The sequence below is a fragment of the Patagioenas fasciata genome, chromosome 13 (assembly GCF_037038585.1).
Source record: "Patagioenas fasciata isolate bPatFas1 chromosome 13, bPatFas1.hap1, whole genome shotgun sequence".
Classification (NCBI taxonomy): Eukaryota; Metazoa; Chordata; class Aves; order Columbiformes; family Columbidae; genus Patagioenas; species Patagioenas fasciata.
Genome location: NC_092532.1, coordinates 4,878,969 through 4,902,424, shown reverse-complemented (window position 1 = coordinate 4,902,424; position 23,456 = coordinate 4,878,969). Strand labels below are relative to the sequence as shown.

Genomic DNA, 23,456 nt, shown 5'->3' with positions numbered 1-23,456 from the left:
CAAAAAGCCTCTGTTTCCTGACATTTCAGGTAATGCCAGATATACTTTCAAGGCTGGTCTCTCAAATTGTGTCCCCTCTTACTCATGCAGGAAAATTGTTAAAGCCATCATTAGAGATGGCAGGTTCATTTTAAAATTACTAATAACATATTTGAGAAATGCAGGGCCTTTTTTTCCCCTCCCTTTAGGATTAATTAGTGATCATTTATCCGAAGACGCAGTGCCAGCAGCTCCCTTCTGCTGATGTCTGTCCGTCCCCTGGTGCTGTGCACAAATGTCCCGGTGCTGGGTGGGAGCTGCGTGCCCGTGGTGCTGTGCCCTGTACGGATTCCTTGCAGCTCTGTTATTTTTGATATTTTCTTAGCAATCTAGATAGAAGCTACTTACTATTCGCGTAAGCGCACTGAACTCCAAGGCCATCTGAAAAATGAGCTGTGTCATTTAACACACACATCTGTGTGATGCTTCGAGGCAGCCACTGATCTTTGGAGGCTTCAGAAGGCGCTGGTGGCTCCAGCCACCCCTTTGTGTGGCAGTGCACAAACGTGGCCCCTCACAGCCCCAAATCCTACCTGCTCCGGGTGCCAGCAGCACCCTGGGCTCCTGTGGGGACCCAAACCCCGCAGCAGCGCACCCGTGTGTGCCTGTACCCCAGCGTGCTGGGGAGAGATGCTCCTGCAGCAGGAAAATCGCACATTGAATTACTGAACTTGTACAGCAAAACCCCTGAGCAATGAATTCCTGAGGAATGCTCGCCGTCCTCGCCAGGGGGACTGAGCTCACGGCGCGAGCAGCTGGGCTGCGTTTGAAGATGGCCCATCCATTCCCATCACCGCCCTGGTGCTTGCTGGCTGTTTGGCTCCCCCCGGGCAAGGAGTGTGCGTCTCCCCGGGGCCGCCCGCACCCCGCACACCCGCTGGCTGCCTGTGCTCAAAACACTGGACACAAAGGTCAAAAAACTAAGGAACAGCACAGATTTTTCTTGGTGGTGGTTGGTTTCTACAAGGCAAGCACCAAGCATGCGGCTCCGCAGAGGAATCCCAGCGTGTTATTCAAGGGACAGTAACACTGAGGCGTGGTAGATGTGTAAAATTCCTTCAACTTGCTGAAAACAGAAAAAAAATCATCTCATTTTAAAGCAGCGTTGCGTTTGCTAAATAATTTATGCAAGATTCACTGTTGTGTTATTTGACATAGAGCTCTGTCAAGCAACGACGCTTTTGAAAAGTTGCCTAGAGGATCAGATTTCCCATTCAACGGGGAATTAAAAAATGTTTCTGGAATTTTGCTTTGCAGGCGGGAATCTATTTTCTTATCTCACGTTGTACGATTTATTTTTCCTAAAGCAGTGTGCTAAATTATTTGTTATTGTTGGCCTCGGTCGAACAGCTTTACGCCTGGTGTAGTCACGAAGTGTTGGAGTAAAACCAAGGGTGAATTTGTCACAGGGTACTCAGCAGATCAGCCAGTCTTTAGCTTAACTGTCAGAAGTCAATATTTTTGCTAAAAATATTAGTGAAGGTCCCTTAAACCTCCCCAAAGTTAGCTAAAAGCTTTCTTTTTCAGGTTGTGGCAAAGTCAGTTCAGAAGTGCTTCTCCGAGGTCTCCGTTGGCAGTTCTTTAGGTTCGATTTATATACTTGGGCTATTTTTATAGGTTTCTGTCTTACAAAACCAGAGAGCTGACATTCTGATTTATTAACTATCAAGTCTGCAGGACATTCAGGCTTTACAAAGATTGAATGAGCTAAAATGTTTGTGATTGCAGTCTGGGACAAGAGGCTGTAAAAAGGTGGGCCAAGTAAATGTGAGAAAATTGAAGTGATAATTTGAATATATACATTAAATTATGTGTGAAGCAAAGCTAGCATAGCTTTAAACGTAACTTCTTTGGTAAAGTAGTAGTATAAAGAGAACCAGAATCATGTGTTTTTTCGTTGCAATACCTTTTTACTTAATGGAAGAGTCTATAAAGCATGAAGTTCAGCAAACAGCATTTTATTGAATAAACATAGTGCATCAGGCTTACAGTGTGGAGAGCTTAGCGAGTGATACTTCTTATAACCAAATCCTTAAATTCATTACTGCTGTGTAAGTGGCATATCTGATTTTTAAGGTGAACATTATATCTAGCCCTTAATGGAAGTTTTGTAGTGAAAAGGTATGTATAATTTAACAGTAAAAGAACCTGAAAATGTGCAGATCAGTTAATTGCTAAGAGGGATGCTGTGATACACCACAAGATAGCATTGATTTTTAATATTGCCATTGCAATTCAAAGGGTACGTCATGTTACGAGTGCTCCACGGAAAGCTGCAGAGCACTTTACACCGGTTGATTTATGTTACCGTGTAGAAGACGCTATAAAACGTGCTCTGGTTGGGTAGCGGTAGCAGACCCCTACTAACGTGTGCATCTGAACTGCGGTGCTCGCCGTAACCAGTTTTTGTCTTTAATAAATTTTATTTTTCAGCTTAGTTTCATGTTCTCAGCATTGGTTGTCCTTAATCTTTTTGACACTGATCTAATTTTAGAAACAATTCATCTCTCTGTTCACCGGCGTTTCCTTAACGGCTTAAGACCCGAGTGCATCCCGCACCAACAAGGTGGCATCTCCTCCTACCCGGCCCCGGCAGCTCCCAGGTGCTCAGGCTCAGAATCTTCTGCTGGAAGAGCCTGTGGTTCCATTTTGCTTTGGATGATTTCTCCAGTGTTCCCATCTTACCCGCAGGGTGTGGTGGTGGCCGGTGAAATGGTGCTGATGTGGTACCTGTGGCTGTGTCACCCGTGGCGGTGGAACAGGCCTGTGGAAGAGGCGCGGACATCTCTGTTTTACCCAGTCACCATAGCCCAGTCACACATGTGGCCAGCGTATCTGGGATGCAGAAGGGCCTTTTCAGCTCTGCTGCCTCCCTGCAGTGAGGGCCGGCCATGGCGCTTAGGGAGCCGTGGGCACGGCCGGCTTCAGGCCTGGCTGGGTGGCCACCATGGCCAAGGGAGTGTCCTGGAGGCACAAAGACATGTCACAGAATCACAGAATCCCAGAATGTCAGGGGTTGGAAGGGCCCTGGAAAGCTCATCCAGTGCAATCCCCCCATGGAGCAGGAACACCCAGCTGAGGTTCCACAGGAAGGTGTCCAGGCGGGTTTGAATGTCTGCAGAGAAGGAGACTCCACAACCTCCCTGGGCAGCCTGGGCCAGGCTCTGACACCCTCACCCCCAACAAGTTTCTTCTCCTCTTTCAGTGGAACCTCTTGTGTTCCAGTTTGCACCCATTGCCCCTTGTCCTGTCACTGGTTGTCACCCAGAAGAGCCTGGCTCCATCCTCCTGACACTGCCCCATTCCCCAGGAATGAGTCCCCCCTCAGTCTCCTCTTCTCCAGCTCCAGAGCCCCAGCTCCCTCAGCCTTTCCTCACACGGGAGATGCTCCACTCCCTTCAGCATCTTGGTGGCTGCGCTGGACTCTCTCCAGCAGTTCCCTGTCTTTCTGGAACTGAAAGCCCAGTCTGCAAGCCCATCCCTTGTGGTGGGACACTGGGTACGTGCTGGGGTCTGACCATGGCCCCCACCCCGCCAGCCCTGAGCGCTGTGGTGGAGCTGCTGCCGGCACAGCCCAGGGTGCCTGTTCCCCTGCACTGGGGTCTCTTAGTAGCCGACACGGAGCTCAGGCTCCTTCTGCACTGATGTCCATGCAAACTTGGGGGTTCTTTGGCAAAGATGTGCCAGCCCACACGCCAGTCACAGATGAAAATAAAAGATGCCTGAGGGACCTGAAGGTCAGATGCGGTGCTGTCAGCTCCCAGCTCCGTCGGCACAATGTGAGGCCCATCTGCCCAAAGTGCTTCTTGGTGGTTCAGCAGGAACTCTCGTGTCCTGGGGTACACGTGTGTTTTGGTGGTCTTCAGCTAGATTGTTCTTTTTTCTTGATGTTACTCATAGTTGGGCTTGGAGGTGGCGGGGAGGGGAGAGTGTTGAGAATTAAAATTCAGCACACGCCTTTTCTTTGCAGGCTGTAATTAATCTTGCCAATTTTTAAAGCTTTGAGAATCTGGTTAAGTGATAAAACACTAACAACTTTATATGACAGAGAGTTAGAGGCTCCCCCTATACACCCACCAGAGAAGATTAGGAGAGAGTGTTTGCAGGATTCGCACTAAGCAGCAGAGAATACAGTTGAGAATTGTTGCACCGCATGATATAAAAACCACATTAATATAATGAAAGGTGTCGGGAATAATGTGAGAGCGGCTGTAATTAAATGTATCTTAATAAGTGCAACATCCTTCTTAAAGCTCTTACTTTTCAGCCCTCTCAAACTTAGAGGATGTTGTTGCTGTTGGCAGGTGGCCTGGGAGGAGAGCTGGAGAGCGAGGCGAAGGACAGCCGGGCCCTGGAAGAGAGGAACAGCGTGACGAGCCAGGAAGAGAGAAATGAGGAAGATGAAGACATGGAGGATGAGTCAATTTACACCTGCGATAACTGTCAGCAGGACTTCGATTCACTGGCAGACCTGACTGAACACAGGGCACACAACTGTCCTGGAGGTAATGTTAAACTAGCTTTACAGTTCTGACAGGTGGTTAGCTGGGTAATTGGACATAGCAACAGCTTGAGGCCTCAAGTGAGATTAAAGAATTAATAATGTAATTTTACAGTTAATGTAATTTTATTGTGGTGCCTTGGGTAGCCTTTGTTCACTCCTTTAATAAAATTAAAATAAAAGCAACAGCTTTCCAATTGGAATCTGTCAGTAATTACGTTAGACAAAAACGTTGTGGGGTTTTTTTAAATGCTAAAAGTTTCAGGCAGGGTATTTTTCCCTCTCTCTCCAAATGTAGGAAGATTAGAAAAGTTAAATGACTGAAGTGTGCAAAAGTCCCAGGAAGAACGGCCTCTGAACCCCATAAAAGAACACAATGATTTTGGAGATTAAAATTCATAGTGCAAGTTTCATAATCCCACCCTAAAAATACACCATTCTCCCTAGGTTATTATTGCATCACCCTTTTGAGTTCTATGGAAGTGAGGAGGGCAGCAGCCTATGCTGATCTTGATTTTATTTGCTGTAAAGCAGGAGCAAGCTCAGAGCATTGGTGTGAACAATTGCAATGTATCTTGCTTTTACACGGCTGCCTTCGCGTGGCTGGCGGTAGCAGCAGGTATTCTGCAGAGCACACTAAGCCAATTTACGGGGGTACTAAAAAGCTTTGCAGATTTTACCAAAGATTAAATAAAATCTTAGGAGGGGGAGCGCAGAATATATTCATATGTATTTAAATGAGAGATTCTCATCCTTCACCTTCTTGGAATGGAATACTCTGCCATCGCTTTTTCCTCCACACTCATCTAAAGTATTTTTAGGCAGTTGCTGTTACGGCAGGCGGGTCTGTCGAGGCTGGCGGAGGGCAGGAGGGTTAGTTTAGTTTCTCCTCTGGTGCAACCGCATCCCACCATCTTTCCCCCGAGTGCATATTCTTCCCATGCCACTTAATTTGTTTGGTAATTAGTTCATATTTTCTGCTCTTCTTTTGGGGCATAAATAAAATGATGCTCAGCCAAGAAGAAGTGCAGGAAACAGTGCAGCAAGGGTTAGGTGGGGGCTTGGGCTGGGTCCAAGTCCTGCCCCGAGAGCGTCCTCCTGTCTCGCTCTGGTCTGCAGAGATGAGGTGTCCCCCCTTGTGCCCATCTGCTTGCGGGGAGGAAGGACAGGGGGACACAGAGGCTGTTCCTGCTGTGGGTGGATGGGGACTGCAGTCCCCCCGCTCCTGGCTCTCTGCTCTCCTTTAAACATTTGTAGGCTGTAAGCTCGGAAGTGCAGGAAGTGGGAAGGCTGCTTCTCACAGGGTCGTTTCTTGGCCAGCCGACAGCCATGGCATTGGCCTGAGACGGCTGTAGGTGACACCTGTATCTTCTGCATGGTTGTAGGCAAGAAAATGCCACTGAATAGAAAAATCCTTATTTTCAAAGCTGGAAGGTGAGGTGCACAGAGAAGATGTTCCCAACACCATCCTATATGGGGATTCGGACAGGCAGGATCCTGGGCAGCTGGACAGCTGTAGGACACGTCTCCAGCAGCTGTAGGACACATTTCCAGTGGTTGTAGGACACATTTCCAGTGGCTGTCCTTGGGTGGCTGCAGGACACGTCTCCAGCAGCTGCAGGACACGCCTCCAGTGGCTGTAGGACATGTCTCCAGTGGCTGTCCTTGGGTGGCTGTAGGACACGTCTCCAGTGGCTGTAGGACACATCTCCAGCAGCTGTCCTTGGGTGGCTGTAGGACACGTCTCCAGCGGCTGTAGGACACGTCTCCAGCAGCTGTCCTTGGGTGGCTGTAGGACACATCTCCAGCAGCTGTCCCTGGGTGGCTGTAGGATGCGTCTCCAGCAGCTGTAGGACACGTTTCTAGCAGCTGTAGGACACGTCTCCAGTGGGTGTCCTTGGGTGGCTGTAGGACCCATCTCCGGCAGCTGTAGGACACGTCTCCAGCAGCTGTCCTTGGGAGGCTGTAGGACACATCTCCAGTGGCTGTAGGACATGTCTCCAGCAGCTGTCATTGGGTGGCTGTAGGACATGTCTCCAGTGGCTGTAGGACATGTCTCCAGCAGCTGTAGGACACATCTCCAGCGGCTGTCCTTGGGTGGCTGTAGGACATATCTCCAGCGGCTGTAGGACGCGTCTCCAGCAGCTGTGGGACACGTCTCCAGCAGCTGTCCCCAGGCAGCCACTGCTCTGTTGCTGCGCTGCCACCTGAGTTGTGCCGGTACAGCTGCTCGTGGCGCTGGGCTGAGCCCCACCAGGAGAAAGGCTGGTTTTACCCCCGGTGTCTGCTCGGGTCCGATTCCCCATGTGTCCCCAGCCCAGCTGTAACGGCACAACTGGGGCAGTGGGGCAGGTGGTGGAGACCCCAGAAGGAGAACAGGAGGTGATGATGTTGACCAACAGCTCAATGAAAAGGAGCAATTTTTTTCCTGAGCCAAATCTGCATTAAGATGGAGCAATCTGGAGATACTATTCACATCAATACAGTCGCTGTTTTCACACCTCAGTTTTTATTTATCCTCAATGTATTCTGTTAGTGAGAGTAAGAAAAATAAATTCTGGTTTTTGGGACCTATCAAAATAATTTTTTAGTATTCCCATTGCTAATTTTTGATTGAAGGTAGCATAATTTCATCTTCTTTTACTGTCTTCACATGCGGTGATGATTTACAAAGACATTTTGTCATAAAAAGGCACCACATAACCATCTGCATATACATGGATAGGTGCTAATTACCTCCATGTGAAGATATCCTTGTTCCAGAACAAGAGTGCCTGTTTGCCATCTATTCTAATCTAGTGTCCTAAAGTGATTTGAAGTATATAGGAAGATTGCACTCATATATTCTGGAATGAGGATATTTCCATGAGGACAATCTGGAATATTGCTTGATATTTACATATCTGACCTAGAGGAAAAAACCCTTTCAGACCCACCAGTTTGTTTGATAGCCAGGAGAATTTTTGTTCAAAGCATGCAAAATGCACATCTCTGTTAGGTCATCTGAGATGACCTGCGCCACCGGGGTGAAAATCTTAATTGCATTAGGAAACGTGGTATTTTTAAAGACGTTAACCCCCCAAATTAAGCTATTTGACTGTGTCCTTGGTTACCCTGCGGTCTGTTTGTCCACAACGCCTGCCCGGTGCAGCTGAGGGTGTAATGCAGCCCCTGACCTCTTGGCAAGCCAGGTTGTCATGTCTTAATCTGAAGCAGGGTTTTCAGTCGTGTCTACATGGCTCCAGATCAATACGGGTAATATTTGTAGTGATAATATCACCAGGCTGATGATACAAGATAACTAATGACTTCCTTTGGGATGCTGAAGTGAGGAAGGTGTTGTAGCTCAGGAGTGGTGTAGGATTACAAGAGATCACTCCAAAGAATAGGATAAACCATCTATTTCACTGAATCCCTTAGAAATTCATTACGGCGCGCTGAAGTTCTAATACGGTTTGAACGCAGCTGCTTTGACATGTAAGGAGGTAACAAACAGCCATTTCCCCCCTTGCTTTTTCATGTATCTCAGACTCGTTTCTTTGAGGACAAAACACCGCTGAAATGTAGACGTTCCGGGTAGCAGAAGCGCATGGCATTCCTTTTGATGTCTGCGTAGTAGAGATGTTCTCCCTCTGACAGAATTAGGTGCCTTTTGTACCTTTGGCTCGTGACTGATGTCTGATTGCAGGCTGCAGGTTTGCAGCGTCTGCGGGGATCTGAAAAGGGTCTAAATGGGGGCAGCTGGTACCACCAGAACATCGCATTTCCTTACCGGCTCATGTCTTCCCTTGTCTCCTGACAAATGAGCTCTCCTGCAGCAGGCCCGTGCCTTAAACAACCAGCCAGCATCTTCAAAAATACTCTGAGAACAAATAAACACACCTTGTGGATACGCTGGATGGGTGAAGCTTTTAAAATTAATTTTAAACTCATAGGCATCCCACGTCCCTGTAAGTAGATAAGGCTAAGCAGCTGCCATGTGCATCAGATGCAGCCTTTTTTATACATATATTTTGCACACTGCTGTTAGAGTGTAGGTGTGATAGCGTTAGGGACAGGAGTAAAGAATTGCACGTGGATTTACAGCTGGCACCAGAGGCTGCACACATCAGGCAACTATTCTGCGATATATCATCGGCTGCTGGCTGATGCCAAGTCATTCGTTGTCTGATGACAAGTGGCTAAAAAGCCACGAGTTTTGCCACTTTGCTTGTGCGTTTTAGCGCACCTGCGTTAGCCTGGGTTTAGCTCCAGTATTTGGTGGTGTTATTTGTGCTTCCTCCTCCCATGGGTCAGAATATCCTCATGTAAACTTTCCTCTCCAGTTTCTCAGCTGAATGTAGAGTGTTGTAAAGCAAATTAGCACATCAGTGAAGTGGACAGGAGTAGGTTTCGCTGGGCTCTCTGAGCATTTCATGAGGTCCTCTTCTGTTGTGATGACTTTACAGGTTGTCTGTTTCAAACAGCAGCAGAGCTTTATATGGATTTTGCCAGCTTGGAAGCGGCTGATTTTTCTAAACTACTGTACGGTAGGAACTAGTTTATAATTAAAGTCTTGCAGTTGCTCCTTTTAAATGCCCTGTAACTTGTACACTAGGCTTACGTTTGAAATGAAGTATTGTAACTGTTTCATGCTAGTGTATAATTTTGTATTTTCTTGTATTTCACCTGCTACAAGAATTCTAATTGCCACGCAACCGTTGATGCGGGATGCTTATCCAGAAAACCATACACGGCAGCTTGTCAACAAGTGACTACGTCCCATGAATGGTTTTGTCAGGTGGCACTTTGTACTTCCCACTGACAAAGAGCGATTTCTTGCACGTATTGCCAAAATTAGCCCTTCCCAAATTTGCAATCTTCGCTTGCACCTGATTGGCAAGTCAGAGATTTTATCTTTTTGCTGCTGCTGTTGTTGCTTCTTTAAATTAGTGGATTACTGATTGTTCTCCACAAAAGAAACTGAAATACAGTTGTGAAAAAGCAGTGTGGAAACTTAATTATACACCTAGTTTATACAGCTGTGGCTCTAATGACCTACTGGCCCTAATTACTGTGTTGTGGCTCAGTCTGAGTGCTCTTGTCCTTGCCAGAATTCTGCTCCTTTCTCTTAACCTGACTAGTGTTTCAAGCTAAAAAAAATAACCAATTTCCTTTTTTTGTTCTTTTCTACATTGTCGTGCTGAAATGCAGTTTTCCTTCTTTCCAGAGGTCATAGCAGGGTTTTAAAATTGGCACCAGAAAAGCTCGGTAATCTCACAAACTGTAAAAGCATGGATTTTCCCTGGAGTCCTCGATTCTTGCTGCCTAGATCTGAAAACGGGCACCAGGGCAGGGGTTTTATTGTCAGTCGCTTGGCGGCTCCTGTCCCTGGTCCCCTCTCCAGGAGCTGGGCTCCCCATGGCTCCCTGTAGTCGCTATTTGTGCCCGTGGGTGCCAAGAGCTCCAAAACCCCAGATTGTTGCTGGGGTACACTTGGCTGGGTGGTCCAGGGTCTGGCACCCCGACTACTGCCATTGCACGGGTGACACTGGAGCTCAGCGAGACGCTCTGACCAGGACTTGTGCCAAACACACCAGAAAATCAGTGTGCTGGTAAGGTGCTGGGCTGCCTGGCTTTCCACACAGGTGCTCAGAGAAATGTGTATTGATAATGTAGAACACAAAGCATATTCCCATATGTGAATTTGGATCTGGAGTCAAACAGAAGCGCAGTTGCAAATTTGATGACAAACGAGAGAACGGTGACATTTGCTGATGCGGGGGTTTCGCAGCACATCCCGTGCAATGTGCTTCCTGCGCCCACGCAGGGCGTTCGGCACAGGTGGGGGCTGCCTGCCAAGGTGCTTTTAGCGCAGCGTTTGCCGTGTTGCATACGTTTGTGACAGCTGTGCGCAGCGCTGCGCTCCCTGACGGCGTTGCTGCCCCGGCAGATCGGAGGCTCGTCCGGCGGGTGAAGGTAGGTGAGACCCCGGCTCAGCGAGGCGGTTGCTTTGGGGCACCTCTTGGCTGCACCTGGAAGGGTTCGAAGCTGGGGGAGATGTGAATGTAAAATGTTTGCTCGCCATAAACACCCAGCTTTGCGGTCTGATGGAGGGTGTCCCGGGAGCCGTGCAGCAGCGGGCAGCGCGCTGCGATAAGAGCCTGCCAGGGCGCCCGGCGCCGCCTCCCGCAATCGCCACCGCCACCTTTGCGCCGGGTCCCTGGGGACGGTGGCAGGGGAGGCAGCACCAGGCGCTGCGCCGGCAGATAGGAGCGCTGCCAGCACGGCTGCCGCTGGCTTGGTTGCCTATAACCAAAACCCCTGGTAGGAGGGAGGGCATGTCTGTCTGTGCCCCTTCTGCAGCCAGCAGGCACCGCGGCCAGGCGGGCTGTGCATTCTGGGGATGCACACACACATCTCTTAGCAATGGTGATGTCTTTCCTCAAGAACTGTACGTACGTTTTTCACACAGGAAGAATGTTTTCCCTGTCATTTTTCAACACGTGGCCCAGTGAGGAGCTGAGGATGACACGTTCATGTGCTTGTATTGGCAAGGGACTGTTTCATTCCTGCTACTTTAATTGAGTTCTTTTATCTACTTTTATCTAGTTCAAAAAGTAGTCTGGGAAGTATGCACAGGTACACGTGAAAACGGGTAGAGGAGAAAGTGAGCGCTTGTTTTAAGTGAGGCCTCTTAAAGAAAGCGCGTGTCCTTTGGAAGTCTCGAAGGGTTTGGTGCTTGGCTGTCTGAAAAGCCACAGTGAACAAACACCCCAAACGCTGCCGGTGCTGGCGGTGGGAGCCCCCATGGGCAGCAGGACCTGCACCGCGAGCTGGAGCCCCCGCTCCCCCCACACCGACCCAGGGCCTGGCAGCCCTTGGAGGGCACCGGGCGGGGGCGCAGCTCCACCTCCCCTTCAGATTTCTGTTTGCAAAGGATAATCCATCGCCGTGTCAGAGCGGAGGGAGCATCGCGCGGGTCTTTGTAGGGCAGGGTTGTTTCTTGGCATTACAGAAATGCAAGTTAATGATGTTTTTTGAGGAGGAGGAGGGAGGGGCTGCAGTGAACGGCTCCATCCAGGAGCCCCATACTCGCAGGAAAGGGGGATCCCTGCTGTCCCAAGCAGGTCCCAGTGTTCAGGGGGTGTAGAGAAAACCCAATATGTGAAACTTATTCAGGAACGCGGTGAGGAGACTACAACAGATGCATGCTTGTTATAAAGTGGCCTTTCATAATGCCTCGGCGAGCTTGGCGGAGGACGTGCTGGGGTTGTCCTACCGCAGGCGGACAAGAGCGTGGATGTTTGTGGCGAGGGCGCTGCTGAAGGGCACACGGTGCTTTCCTGGGGGCTGTTGAGGGACAGAACCTTGTTGGCCATATCAACAGCCTTAGTGGGTTCAGAGCCGCCAAGATCTTCAGATTGCAGATGTGAGCAGTATAGGAGAGGGGCATTAAGAGTCTGCATTTTTTTCCTGATCTCTTCCCTTGTCCCCCAGCAGACCACTGAGTACACACTCACATCGGGATGGCCTTACGGAGCCAGCCCGATGGTCCCATAGCACCGTTTCCCCAGAGTATTCTCCCAGCTGTCAGCAAACTTATCTGGGCACTTCTCGATGCCTTTGATTAAATTCCTCAGCTAATCTTCTTCCCTGACTTTGCATTTTGAAGTTTCTTGTTGAAGCGAGGTGTGCATTTGGCATTTGCATTTAGCGTTTCCCGTGGTGGGGACCCAAAGTTCAGTTGTGCATTGGGGAAGTGTCCCCTTTTGTTCACTTCAGCCTTGTCACCCGCTTCCACAGAATCCCAGAATCCCAGAGTGTCAGGGGTTGGAAGGGACCTGGAAAGCTCATCCAGTGCAATCCCCCCATGGAGCAGGAACACCCAGCTGAGGTTCCACAGGAAGGGGTCCAGGCGGGTTTGAATGTCTGCAGAGAAGGAGACTCCACAACCTCCCTGGGCAGCCTGGGCCAGGCTCTGACACCCTCACCATGAACAAGTCTCTTCTCCTCTTTCAGTGGAACCTCCTGTGTTCCAGTTTGCACCCATTGCCCCTTGTCCTGTCACTGATTGTCACCCAGAAGAGCCTGGCTCCATCCTCCTGACACTGCCCCTTTCCATATTGATCCCCAGGAATGAGTCCCCCCTCAGTCTCCTCTTCTCCAGCTCCAGAGTCCCAGCTCCCTCAGCCTTTCCTCACACGGGAGATGCTCCACTCCCTTAATCCCTTTCCTGTGGCACCCTCCAGTTCTTGACGGAGACAGTGAGCGATTGCCCCTTTCCCACCTTCTCCACCCGCTCATGCTTGAGCAGACTTCTCTTGCTGTCTCCAAATCCATATTTTCAGTCCTCTTACTGATACCTCCTGTGTCTTGACCCAGAGGAGGATATGGAGGTGTGTGGCAAAGCGTGGCTGGTAGGACGCGAATGGGGATGGGATCTTCATCACTAGTACCAGGGATGTGCTCAGGTTTGTGTCTGGGCTCCCGAGCAGAAGGTGCGGGATGCGCTTGTCCTGGTGTGGAGTCCTGGCAGATAGAGTGGTGCTGTCTGGCTGTCTAGGGGAAAAACAATTAAGACTTCAATGTTTATTAACAAAAAAGCAACCAGCAGTGCATTTCAAGCACTCATCATGCAATGTAATTTTGCTGTTGGAAGTAGCGAGATTAAAAAAATCTTTCTAATGTAGATTTCTTTGAATTTACAGAATATAATTAAAAAAAAATCAATTAAAAGTGAAGGAAGTGTGTGTACAAACATTGTCAAGCATTCCTATCTTTCATTTTTTTTTTTTAAAACAAGCTCTAGGAAAAAAAAAAAAGAAAAAGAAAATCCCCGCAGAAGTTCTGTAGTGCATATTTGAATGCTTTTGTTGTAGCCTCATTAAACTTGGCTTGTCTGCAGATACAGCTGGCACGTTATTAACTGTGCTCCAGGCTGGGGGAAGCCAGAACGCAGCCTCCACCCCCCGGAGCCGGCTGGCGGGGGGAACGGTGCCAGCGCCGCCCGGGAGCGCCGCAGCATCCTCCCCGCTCGGCCGCGGGCTCCGCCGGCCCCGCTGCCCCTCGCTGCAGGGCTCCTGAGGTCCCCCGCTGAGCAGGACGGACACACCAAGGTACGTGGCCTCCTGTGGACAACCCCACCTGGGCGCTGTCCGCTGGGGTCTCACCTTTCTTCACTGCGGGCCGGCAAGAGGCGGATTAGCGATCGGCTGCCAAATAGCATCTCTGTTCTGAACAAACTCAGTATTGGACGGAACCAGTCCGATAAATTGAATATGGGGAATATTTTCCCTGCACCTGCTGGAGAGGCTGTTGCTCTCCGGGCTGGGTTTGCACAGCAGACCTGCACCAGGGCTCTAACAGCTTCTGCCTTGCTCTCCAGGCTGGGTTTGCACAGCAGACCTGCACCAGGGCTCTAACAGCTTCTGCCTTGCTCTCCGGGCTGGGTTTGCACAGCAGACCTGCACCAGGGCTCTAACAGCTTCTGCCTTCCTTCAAAGCTTTGGCAACAAGTATGCGCCTTTTGAATGCTGTCTCATCTGAGTAATTTTAATAGGTGCTTTTAACAGGTGAATTTCAACAATAGATTTTGCAATTTTGTATTCAAAATCGCTGAAAATATATTCAGTAGCAATTTAAGTTAAATAATGTGTGTTAAATCTAGGTAATGTTATTCAAACTTCTTGCTTAGCACAACCAGCTTTCGTTATCTTAACGAACAAAAAATTGATTTGGGGTTTTCAAGGCACTTGATCTGTTTGTGTTATTAATAAATACTTCATTGGGCATTTGAGCGCTTTGTAATCTCTAAACGTTTGGACCAGCAACTCCTTTCCGACATAAGGAAGTACTATTCTCATTTCTATCATCATGGAATTAAGAGGTTGCTTGGATTTGGCTTAAGTTTTGACTGTTACTGGAAGGGGCCTGCCTGCCTGCCTGCCTGCCTGCCTGCCTGCCTGCCTTCCTTCCTTCCTTCCTTCCTTCCTTCCTTCCTTCCTTCCTTCCTTCCTTCCTTCCTTCCGTCCGTCCGTCCGTCCGTCCGTCTCCTGCCTTGTGCTGGTACAAGCTTTGTGTTGTCTTTGGGACCCAGCATTGCAGACAATTAATAGTTTCAGTGTGCGCAGCTCCCGGGACGCCCCGTGGAGCTGCACAAGCCTTGTGTCAGCATGAGGGGGACGAGAGGTCAGGGTTTGGGGGAGAATTCAAGACCTTCCCCCTAAACAACCTGAGTTATTTTGGATGAAAACAACTGTAGCTGTGGCTTCCCCGATTTGCCTAATGACACATGTGACACTGGTGGAAGAGCCAAGGTCTTTAAGGCCGGTGGGTTTTGCTGCTGGTGACGCCGTGAGCGTGGGGTTGAGGTTCCTCTCCAAGGCACCGTTTTTTTGGCATGTGGGTCTGTCTCTTCTTTGGGCTTCCTTGGAAACCTTTCTTAGCATAATAGTGAAGGACTTTGTGGCTCCTCCTTATGTTGCTGCTCAATTACTGTTAGCCTTGCTGAGGAGGACAGAGGGAAAGGCTGAAGAAGCCCATTGCTTTTCTCTTCTCCGGGGAATCTCTTACATTAAACATTTGAATAGATTTTTGAATGTTATTCCCAGTCATTTCCTCTACGGTGAACTCGGTTCACTCGTGCTGGCTTTATACTTAATGATATCTCTTAAAATAAATGAGATTTGATATAATTTATATTAAATGGCCATTTCAGAAATCTACATCTACTAATTATTCGCTAGAAAATTTGGAAAGACAGAAGTAGAAAAAATTCCCTTTATGACCTCGCAGTCTACGGAAATATAAATATATATATACACCTGTGTTCATTATCTCTGAGGAAAACCGAACGCAGGTGGTTTCCTGGACTCCAAGAACAGTTTACGCAGATTTGAATCGCATTGTTCAACCTGCATCAATAAACCAGAGGAACCAACCCAGCCAAAACCAGCCCCAAATTCCACACACCTTCAGGACAGGTTTTTCACATTTCTGATGAGCTGTGTCTACATCCTATGGGATTTTGCTTCACTGAGATCTCCTGGTTGTCCCCTCGGGGTGCTGTGGGAGGTGAGGATGCTCCATGGGTGGTTTTGGGGGCGATCTTGGCTGGGTTCAGACACGGGTGATCACATCTTTGTGCATCAAACCTAGCGAATTATTTCATTTGCATTCCGACCGCATCCAGCTCCAACCTGGATAGCTGTGTGATCTCACCTTATGGCCCTTCCCTGCTCCTTCCTCTCGTACAGACGCTCGGCATGGTTTGTTTCAAGGTTGGAATTGTGTTCCGTTAGGTGTTCTAATGATATCTGCTTTAACAGGTTGGATTTTGACTGGAGTCTCTGGTACCTATAAATGAAGTACCTATAAAATCTGCTTTTTATGGCGGATAAACTGTCATCTTTCGGAGGCAGTCACAATGCTGTTGTTGCATTCCTCGCATAAATAAGACAAAATTTAAACCAAAAGAAAATACAAGTGTGTAGCATTTTCTTGTCTAATAGCTTAAATGACAGAATACTAAGTTTTCTGGCTGCCAACTTAAACTCTGGCAATGCAAACATAAGGAGGGAAACCTGCCTTTTCTCCCAATAACTAGGTATGTGATGTACAAAGTGTTTCACCTTATGTTCATCAGTTCCATTTTGAAACTCCGAGTAGCTAAAGTTCACAGAATCACAGAATCCCAGAATGTCAGGGGTTGGAAGGGACCTGGAAAGCTCATCCAGTGCAATCCCCCCATGGAGCAGGAACACCCAGCTGAGGTTCCACAGGAAGGTGTCCAGGCGGGTTTGAATGTCTGCAGAGAAGGAGACTCCACAACCTCCCTGGGCAGCCTGGGCCAGGCTCTGCCACCCTCACCCCCAACAAGTTTCTTCTCCTCTTTCAGTGGAACCTCCTGTGTTCCAGTTTGCACCCATTGCCCCTTGTCCTGTCACTGGTTGTCACCCAGAAGAGCCTGGCTCCATCCTCCTGACACTGCCCCTTTCCATATTGATCCCCAGGAATGAGCCCCCCTCAGTCTCCTCTTGTCCAGCTCCAGAGCCCCAGCTCCCTCAGCCTTTCCTCACACGGGAGATGCTCCACTCCCTTCAGCATCTTGGTGGCTGCGCTGGACTCTCTCCAGCAGTTCCCTGTCCTTCTGGAGCTGAGGGGCCATACTGAAAATAACATCATTACTTTAGGGGAGCATTGGTTGTAATTGAAAATGAAACAAGGAGAGGTGATCCGTCCCATCCCGCGCGTTGGGAGGAGGGATTTTGCTGGAGTTGGGAAAAGCGCGTATCTGAGTTAGCCAAGCTGTTCTCGGTGGCAGCAACTGGCCACGTGTGTCTGGGTCGCTGAGCTCGGCCACCCCGAGCCAGGGAAGAGGGAAGGGAGGACGAGGAGAAAAAACAGTTTGTGAACTTGCCCGTTTGGAGAGAGCAAAGGCTCCTCTCCCTGTGCCAGCGCCGCACAGCCGGCAGCTGTGTCCCCAGCTTCTGCTGACAGCAAATGTCACTGCAGAAACCCCCGGCCTGCCGAGGAGCCGCTGCTCCTGCACGGGGAATAGAGCAGGCTCATGGGTAGAAACGTGGTGGTGTGTGGGCTATTACCCCGAGGAAGAAAATCCCCACAAATGTTTTAAATTAGGCCGTCCTTGATAATTCTGGTGGTATGGAGCCCTACCAGAATTTCAGGAAAAAATAAAGTTGCTCTGTTAAAGCAGACATGGAAAGGAAAAAAACCGAAGGGCTTAACTTTTGTCCTGAGGGTGATAAAACAGCACCACAGAGCTGGAAATCAATCTGACCTTCACCCACGTGATGCTGTTGTCTCAGTCTGTCTTTCATTTCCTTTGGTTGAGTGAAGGCCATGGCATTCAGGAGGGAGAAAAGCCAGAGGGAGGTGGGGAGAATCCTGTTTGCTCTGGAAAGACTTCGGTGCTTGCATAAGTTGACTCCATAAAGAGAGTTGCTGTAAAACAAACCAACTTTCTTCTCTTAATAGCCAGCAATCACATTAAGGTAAAGAAGATATGTGCTGTAAAAAAAAAACCCAAGAAGTGTTTGTGATACAAAACATTCTGTTTTAATTAAACCTAGAATTAGTTGGTATTTTGAAATGAAGGCTTCATGCAGCAACAGGAAACCTGCACATTCATTTAAACCCAGAAATTTGTACCCAAAGGGGAGAAAAAAGGCCAATTATTTTTGCCAGAGATGCTTTAACATTCTGTGTTGTAAGCTTTGCACAAAGAGAAGGTGCCCAGATACACGTATATTTACATATACATCAATACACCAACAGTTAGGGCTTGTGTGTAAGCAATACTATTGATTTTTCAAAGTTTCAGGTACCATTTCAGTTGGTGAACTGCTCGTTTTGCACAGCATCCTGCAGCAAGTGCTTCCCACCTCATTCTCATTCACAGAGAATGAACTAAATGAATGGGTAAAATTCTGCGCAGAATTTAATTCTATTAAACAGCAGCACCAGCACAGAGGAAAACGATGTGCGTAAGCACATCTGGGTATTCTCTTTTACATCGTGAAAGCAATTAAAAGTGCGATTCAGAGCTCTTCATCCAATCCCCTGCTTCTTCCATCCTCGTTGAATTTAAACACGACCCAGAGCCAAAAAGTTGGTGGATATTTCTTTTGGAGAACAGTAAGTTTTCCATTTCCACGTGGGCTTTGCAAAATGGAGATTGCTCTAAGTTCTGCCTGCCCTAAACTGTGGTTTTCCCCATTCATCTGATCACAGCTAATGTCCTTTCGTGTCAGAGTCATATACTACTCTTGTTCTATGTTTTTGTGCTATAGATACCCCGGGTACTGCAGCATGGAGAGATTCGGGGTAGCTGCTCTTTTGTTTTGTTCCTGGTTTAGGAAGGGCTGTAAGAAATGTCAACTTCTTGTTACTAAGATAAAGACGGCGATTGGATTTAGCTGTGGAGATGAATCCCTGCTTCATAAAGGTTGAGAATTAACCAGTTTGTTCATTAATCTGTTTGGGATGATGGAGATTAATTTGTGACTGATATGCCGACCGTCACGGCCACTATTTTACATGGTATCTAAAAAACCCAGCAAACCAGCAAATGTAAAAGATGTTGGGACCTGGTCCTGGCGAGCTCTGCTGCTCAGGTTTCCATGTGATATGCCAAAATGCTATTTGCATAAATGTAGAATTTAATAAGTTATCATTCTGACTAACGCCATTAACTGCTTAACTACTGTAGAAATTGGCTTCCAAAGTTGCTCGATGGTGGCTGCTGCTCTCCACGTCATTCCATTTGCTGTCTCGCTGGGGATAATGGTATGCAAGGGAAAGCAAGAAGGTCAAGGATCTTTTTGTTTAGTCTCTTTGCACATTAGAAGTTCTATTATGTGTTTGTATTGCATGTGGTTTCCAGTCTGTTGGCTACAATGCTTTCAAAATCCATTGACGATGAGTTTGTGGAGCTAAATATATCTTGTGGGTTATGACTGCTAAGCTATCGCTTTGTGAAGCATCGGGGCCAATATTTAACAAGTGTTTTTCAGAAGGAGGAATTGTTGAAACCGAGTCAAATGCTCTCACAAAAGGGTTAACAGAAATGCTAATACAGAAGATGACAGCAAAGCTGGGTGTGGGGACCTGGGCTTGGCCTGGGGCTTTTATGGGTTTTTGGGGGGTGGGGGAGGGCTGTGGTATTGTTGTGAATGACACAGCCGCCACAAAGCTGAAAGGGGGTGACAAAGCCGTGCCCTCTGCAGCCAGCCCTTTCTCTGCCCCCACACCAAGGAGGTGTGCATGGGGGGAATGTGTGGGGCTGCCCCCCAGGTCTCTCTGCCTGCCCCCCGGCCATCCCCTGGGCACTCAGGCTCTCTAGGGGACGCAAACCCAGAGTGGGACGCAAACCCAGAGCACGGGAGGCAAGGCCAGCGCGCACATCCAGGCTGGCACAGCCGCCTCCTTGTTCTCCCTCCAGCCAGCAGCCTGACCTTTCAGAAAGAACAGTTTCAGCTGCTGTGAAACGCTGACAATAGCTTTAATAGGTTTCATTTTGGTACGAAATAGCTACGGTTGCATTCGATAATCTAGACTAGCAGCCATAAACGTGGCAACAGCAGCTCGTGTTTTAGCTGATGGTTTCAGGCCGTGTACAAACTCAGGCAGATGTCGCTGCCTCCCTGCCAGGCGTTAGCACAAGATACTCATTTTCCTTTAAAAAGAAAGCAGAGATTTTATATATTTTTAGAGCAACTTGTGTTCTGACTGCACGAGTACCTTCACACCTGTCAGCTGAACCCAGCGCGCTCGCTCCCGGGGGAACCCGACATCTGGGAAATTCCGCTCAGCCCAGCCTGAGCCCCTTTGCAGCGCCTTTGGTATTTGAATTGAAACTGAGTTACACCATCACACATCATCCTTTGCCTTATTCTGTTCTGCTCTGGTATATCACTGCTTTTATAACCTTCAGCTCAAGTCCGGCTCTCGGGCTGTTGGGGAGTGTTGCAGTTATCTGTAAGCTGTCCTGCGTTTCGCTGTGGGGCTGGTAAGCTCAAAAACATCTGCAGGCAGGGTCGGTCCAGCTTGCTGGTCTTTAGAGGATATTTAGAAAGTTTCATAAGGCTTGGACCCATACCCACACCCATCCTAGATGCAGTGTCTACAGATTTATCCCCGAGAGCCTCTTACAAGCTTTGTTTGTATTCCTATCTAGAGCTATCCCGCTGCAGAAATCCTCAGGAGAGAGAAGTGGTCAAGAGTACTTAGAAACATCTGTTAAAAATTCAGACAAACACTGCACTGTCACTAGAAGCGGCTGGGATGGGGCGAATGAAATTTAGCATGTGGTGCTACAGGAAAAAGGGACATTTTGTTGTTGTTCCTTCACTTCTCCTTAAAAATGGATAGTTTGGTCAGTAGCTATAGGAAAAGGCCCCCGCAGAGCACACGTGGAGCAGAGAGCTGCGTTTTACCAGTGTCACCAACTCACTCGAGAGCCGAGGCTTGCGGGAGCGCCCATTCCAGAACACTCATGTTGGATTCATCACACGCTTTCTCCTTGTTTCAAGAAACCCCGCGTTAATCGTGCAGACCTAGAAAGTGCCGAGATTAGGGGATAAAGTGCCTTTTCTACTGCTTGTTGTACTTAGGCAAAAGGGATGAAAAAGTTGTAGCAACAAATCTAACAGATGAACTCCTCAACTGGTTGCTGTTGTGTATGTGGCTGCGCACTGGATTCAGTGAGTACTGGAGAAATATTGGCATTCGTCCCCAATGATGTTTCATGAACTTACAGGCAATTTGGCAGGAAAAAGCCCAAGTTTTTTCAATGTATGAAGCTGGACTTGCTATGATGTGGCGTTTCCCCCCTGCTCCCCGCAGAGAACCCTCGTGTCCCGTCCCCTGTGCTGGGTACCCCAGAAAAGGGTGAGTGCTGGTTCTGTTCTCAGCCTTCGAGACGTGAACTGGGGGCTCTGTCCCACCCAACCAAAGGGACGTTCACCCATCTCAGAGAAACTCAATTTCTATAAAAACCCCACAATTTCTCCCAAAACCCTCTATCCCCAGTCTGGTGTGACTCAAAGTTGACAGGAAGGGACAAACAATTAAGACATATGACAGGCAATATGATCCCATAAACCTTGTTTGCTTAGGATGCCAGGCTGAAAAAAACAAACACAAAGCTCCTGAGAATAAATGACTCACTTCAGATTGAGACTTGATGGACAGTGTTGGCTTTGTTATCGCTCTGCGGGTAGCGAGGGGATAGGGTTAGGGAGAATCTCCAGAAATGCCAGTGTCGTTATTGGAAGGGTAAAGCTTCCTCTGCTGCGCGTCCCCCATAGTGGACCCCGCATCACCCCGGTCCCTCCTCCTTTTAGGAGCCTTTTGAGGCAAAGTCTCCTGTGACAGGAACATCTCCCCAGTCTTTTCATCTGCGAGCTGCCAGGTGAAAGAATGGGGCTAGAGAACAAAAGATGCTCAGATACCGCAGACGAGCTTTTGTAGGATCTGCCACGTCAGCTGTCTCTTCTAAGGTCAGCTGTATTTTCTGTTGATGGTGCTCTTCCCCCGAGGGTTCCCCGCACCTGGGAACGCCTGCCATAACCCGCACGGATATTTTCCTCGACGCCTTTCATTTCTGCGTGCAGATGGAGCTGGGGTATCACACACCCTCTCTGCCCTTATTCTGTTCTGTTCCTTGGCAGCCCCAGCGCTCCTGGCCGGGAGCTTTCATCCCACCTCCCTCTCACTTTTTTGCAGGAGGGGCTTTGCAATTATTTATAAGCTAACTTGTCCTGTTTTCTGACATTTTCAGTGCAGTCTGTGGGAGAGGAAAGTTAAGTCTATGTTTTCTGGTTTTACAGGGAACAGAAAACTCAAAGTAAATGTTGCTGGTGTGCGTTACCCGGATATTTGGGGTTCTTAGGGGGCAGGGAACTGTAACATCAGTGGTGTTCTGGGTGGGCAAAGTCTTAGGGGCTGTAACCACCTCTTGCTTTGCTGTGTTTGGAGATGCTGGAAGGACGGGCAGCCAACCTGCTCGCGTGCTTGTCAAAGGGAGGATGTCTGTCCTGCTTCTCCTGCATTCCCCCTCACCTCCTGGAGCAGGTTTTCTTTCTCCTTCCTTCTACCGTGTGTCAGAATAAGCAGCACCCTCTGATTTACCTCCTGATTCTCCTTCCACTCATATTCTGGGCCTTGAGATTTTCCGAAATACATCACGGTAAGAGGCGAAGCTATAATGATCTGCGCATCGTAGTTCCTCCAGAGGCATCTTTAGATTCTCTGAATGAAATAAACGTCTTTTCAAGCTGAAGAGCAGCATATTCTCATTTTGCTGCTGCAAAAGGTGGGAGGAGTGACTAACTGTTCCTCTGGAAGCAGTAAAGCGGACAGGCTTGTCTGCTGCCCAGGCTGGATGATGCACATACCTGTTCACCCGTCCTCCACCACAGCGATGTTTTGCTTGCCTACACGCATTGCATATGTGTGAGAGAGTTATAGGCCTCCTGGCTACCTTCTCTTCCAAGGATAACTCAAAATACAGACACTCTTCTAAGGAGAGATGTATCCCCCTCCAATGGTACAGAAATAACATTTATTTTGATTTTGACTAACCTTAGATACAAACTGATGGTTGTAGCTGAATCTCACTTTGACTTTTTCATTAAAACTGTTCAAAGTCAGCTACAGGGTGGAGGATCTCGTGCGAGCCAAAACTAACCTCCCCGTTCCTGCCAGGGCAGCTGTATTGCCAAATTTCACACAGCCGTGTTCTCTAGCACCTCCTTTGAACACGAGTGTGGTTCTGGAGGCCGTTTTGAAGCTCCCACTTGAAACACACTCTGTGAGGCAGTGGAGCATTTTCTGGCACTTCGGCTTCTGCGCCCGGTGGCTGTTTGTGCCGTACCGAGCGGTGAGTCACGGCTTGCTGCAGGACAAGAAGGGCTTTCTTAGAAAACCTTTCAGGAAAGCCGAGCTTGTTTTTCGGCTGGAAGTGCGGTTGGTGTCTGTGGTGAAGTTGGTGTGGCGAGTCATCTCTGCAGTGTTTCTAAGAATTACCAGAGAGTGTAGCGGCTCATCTGAATACTCTTTTTGTATGATTTTCGCAGGCAGTGACTTCCTCCTAGTCTAGGATATTTCTTTCATATTTGTCACTATCTGGACTGCTGGATATGGGGACTTGTACCTTGCTGTACTTTTATTCTTAGCTGTATACTTGAATTACAAAAGCGTGAACCCGCTCACCCCCTGCTGAAAACTGGAGGAACTCTGGGTGTTCATCATCCCAAACAGTCAAGTAATTGCGCTGCAGACTCCAAGTCGGTTCCCTGTCGTAGCGTACCGGATCATTAATGTTTCTGCGGGCTGTCTCCGAGCTCACGGCAGAGGCACACGAGAACAGAACTGTGTGCTCCCCGATGGCTGCGCTGTGACGGTGGCATTT

General features: G+C 48.5%; 1 protein-coding gene across 4 annotated transcripts in view; it reads left to right on the top strand.

The window, feature by feature from the left end:
- The window catches only part of ZNF423 (zinc finger protein 423), a 220,810-nt gene that overhangs the window by 62,797 nt on the left and 134,557 nt on the right, over positions 1–23,456 (top strand). For 2 of the 4 annotated variants that reach the window (XM_065848419.2, XM_071814435.1), the window contains 2 exons: positions 4,344–4,544; positions 8,989–9,069. The exons of 1 other annotated variant lie outside the window; for it this stretch is intronic. In XM_065848419.2, coding sequence (XP_065704491.1) covers positions 4,344–4,544; positions 8,989–9,069 — 282 coding nt within the window. The remainder of the gene's footprint in view (positions 1–4,343; positions 4,545–8,988; positions 9,070–23,456) is intronic. One more of the 4 variants, XM_065848420.2, reaches the window with a different exon arrangement.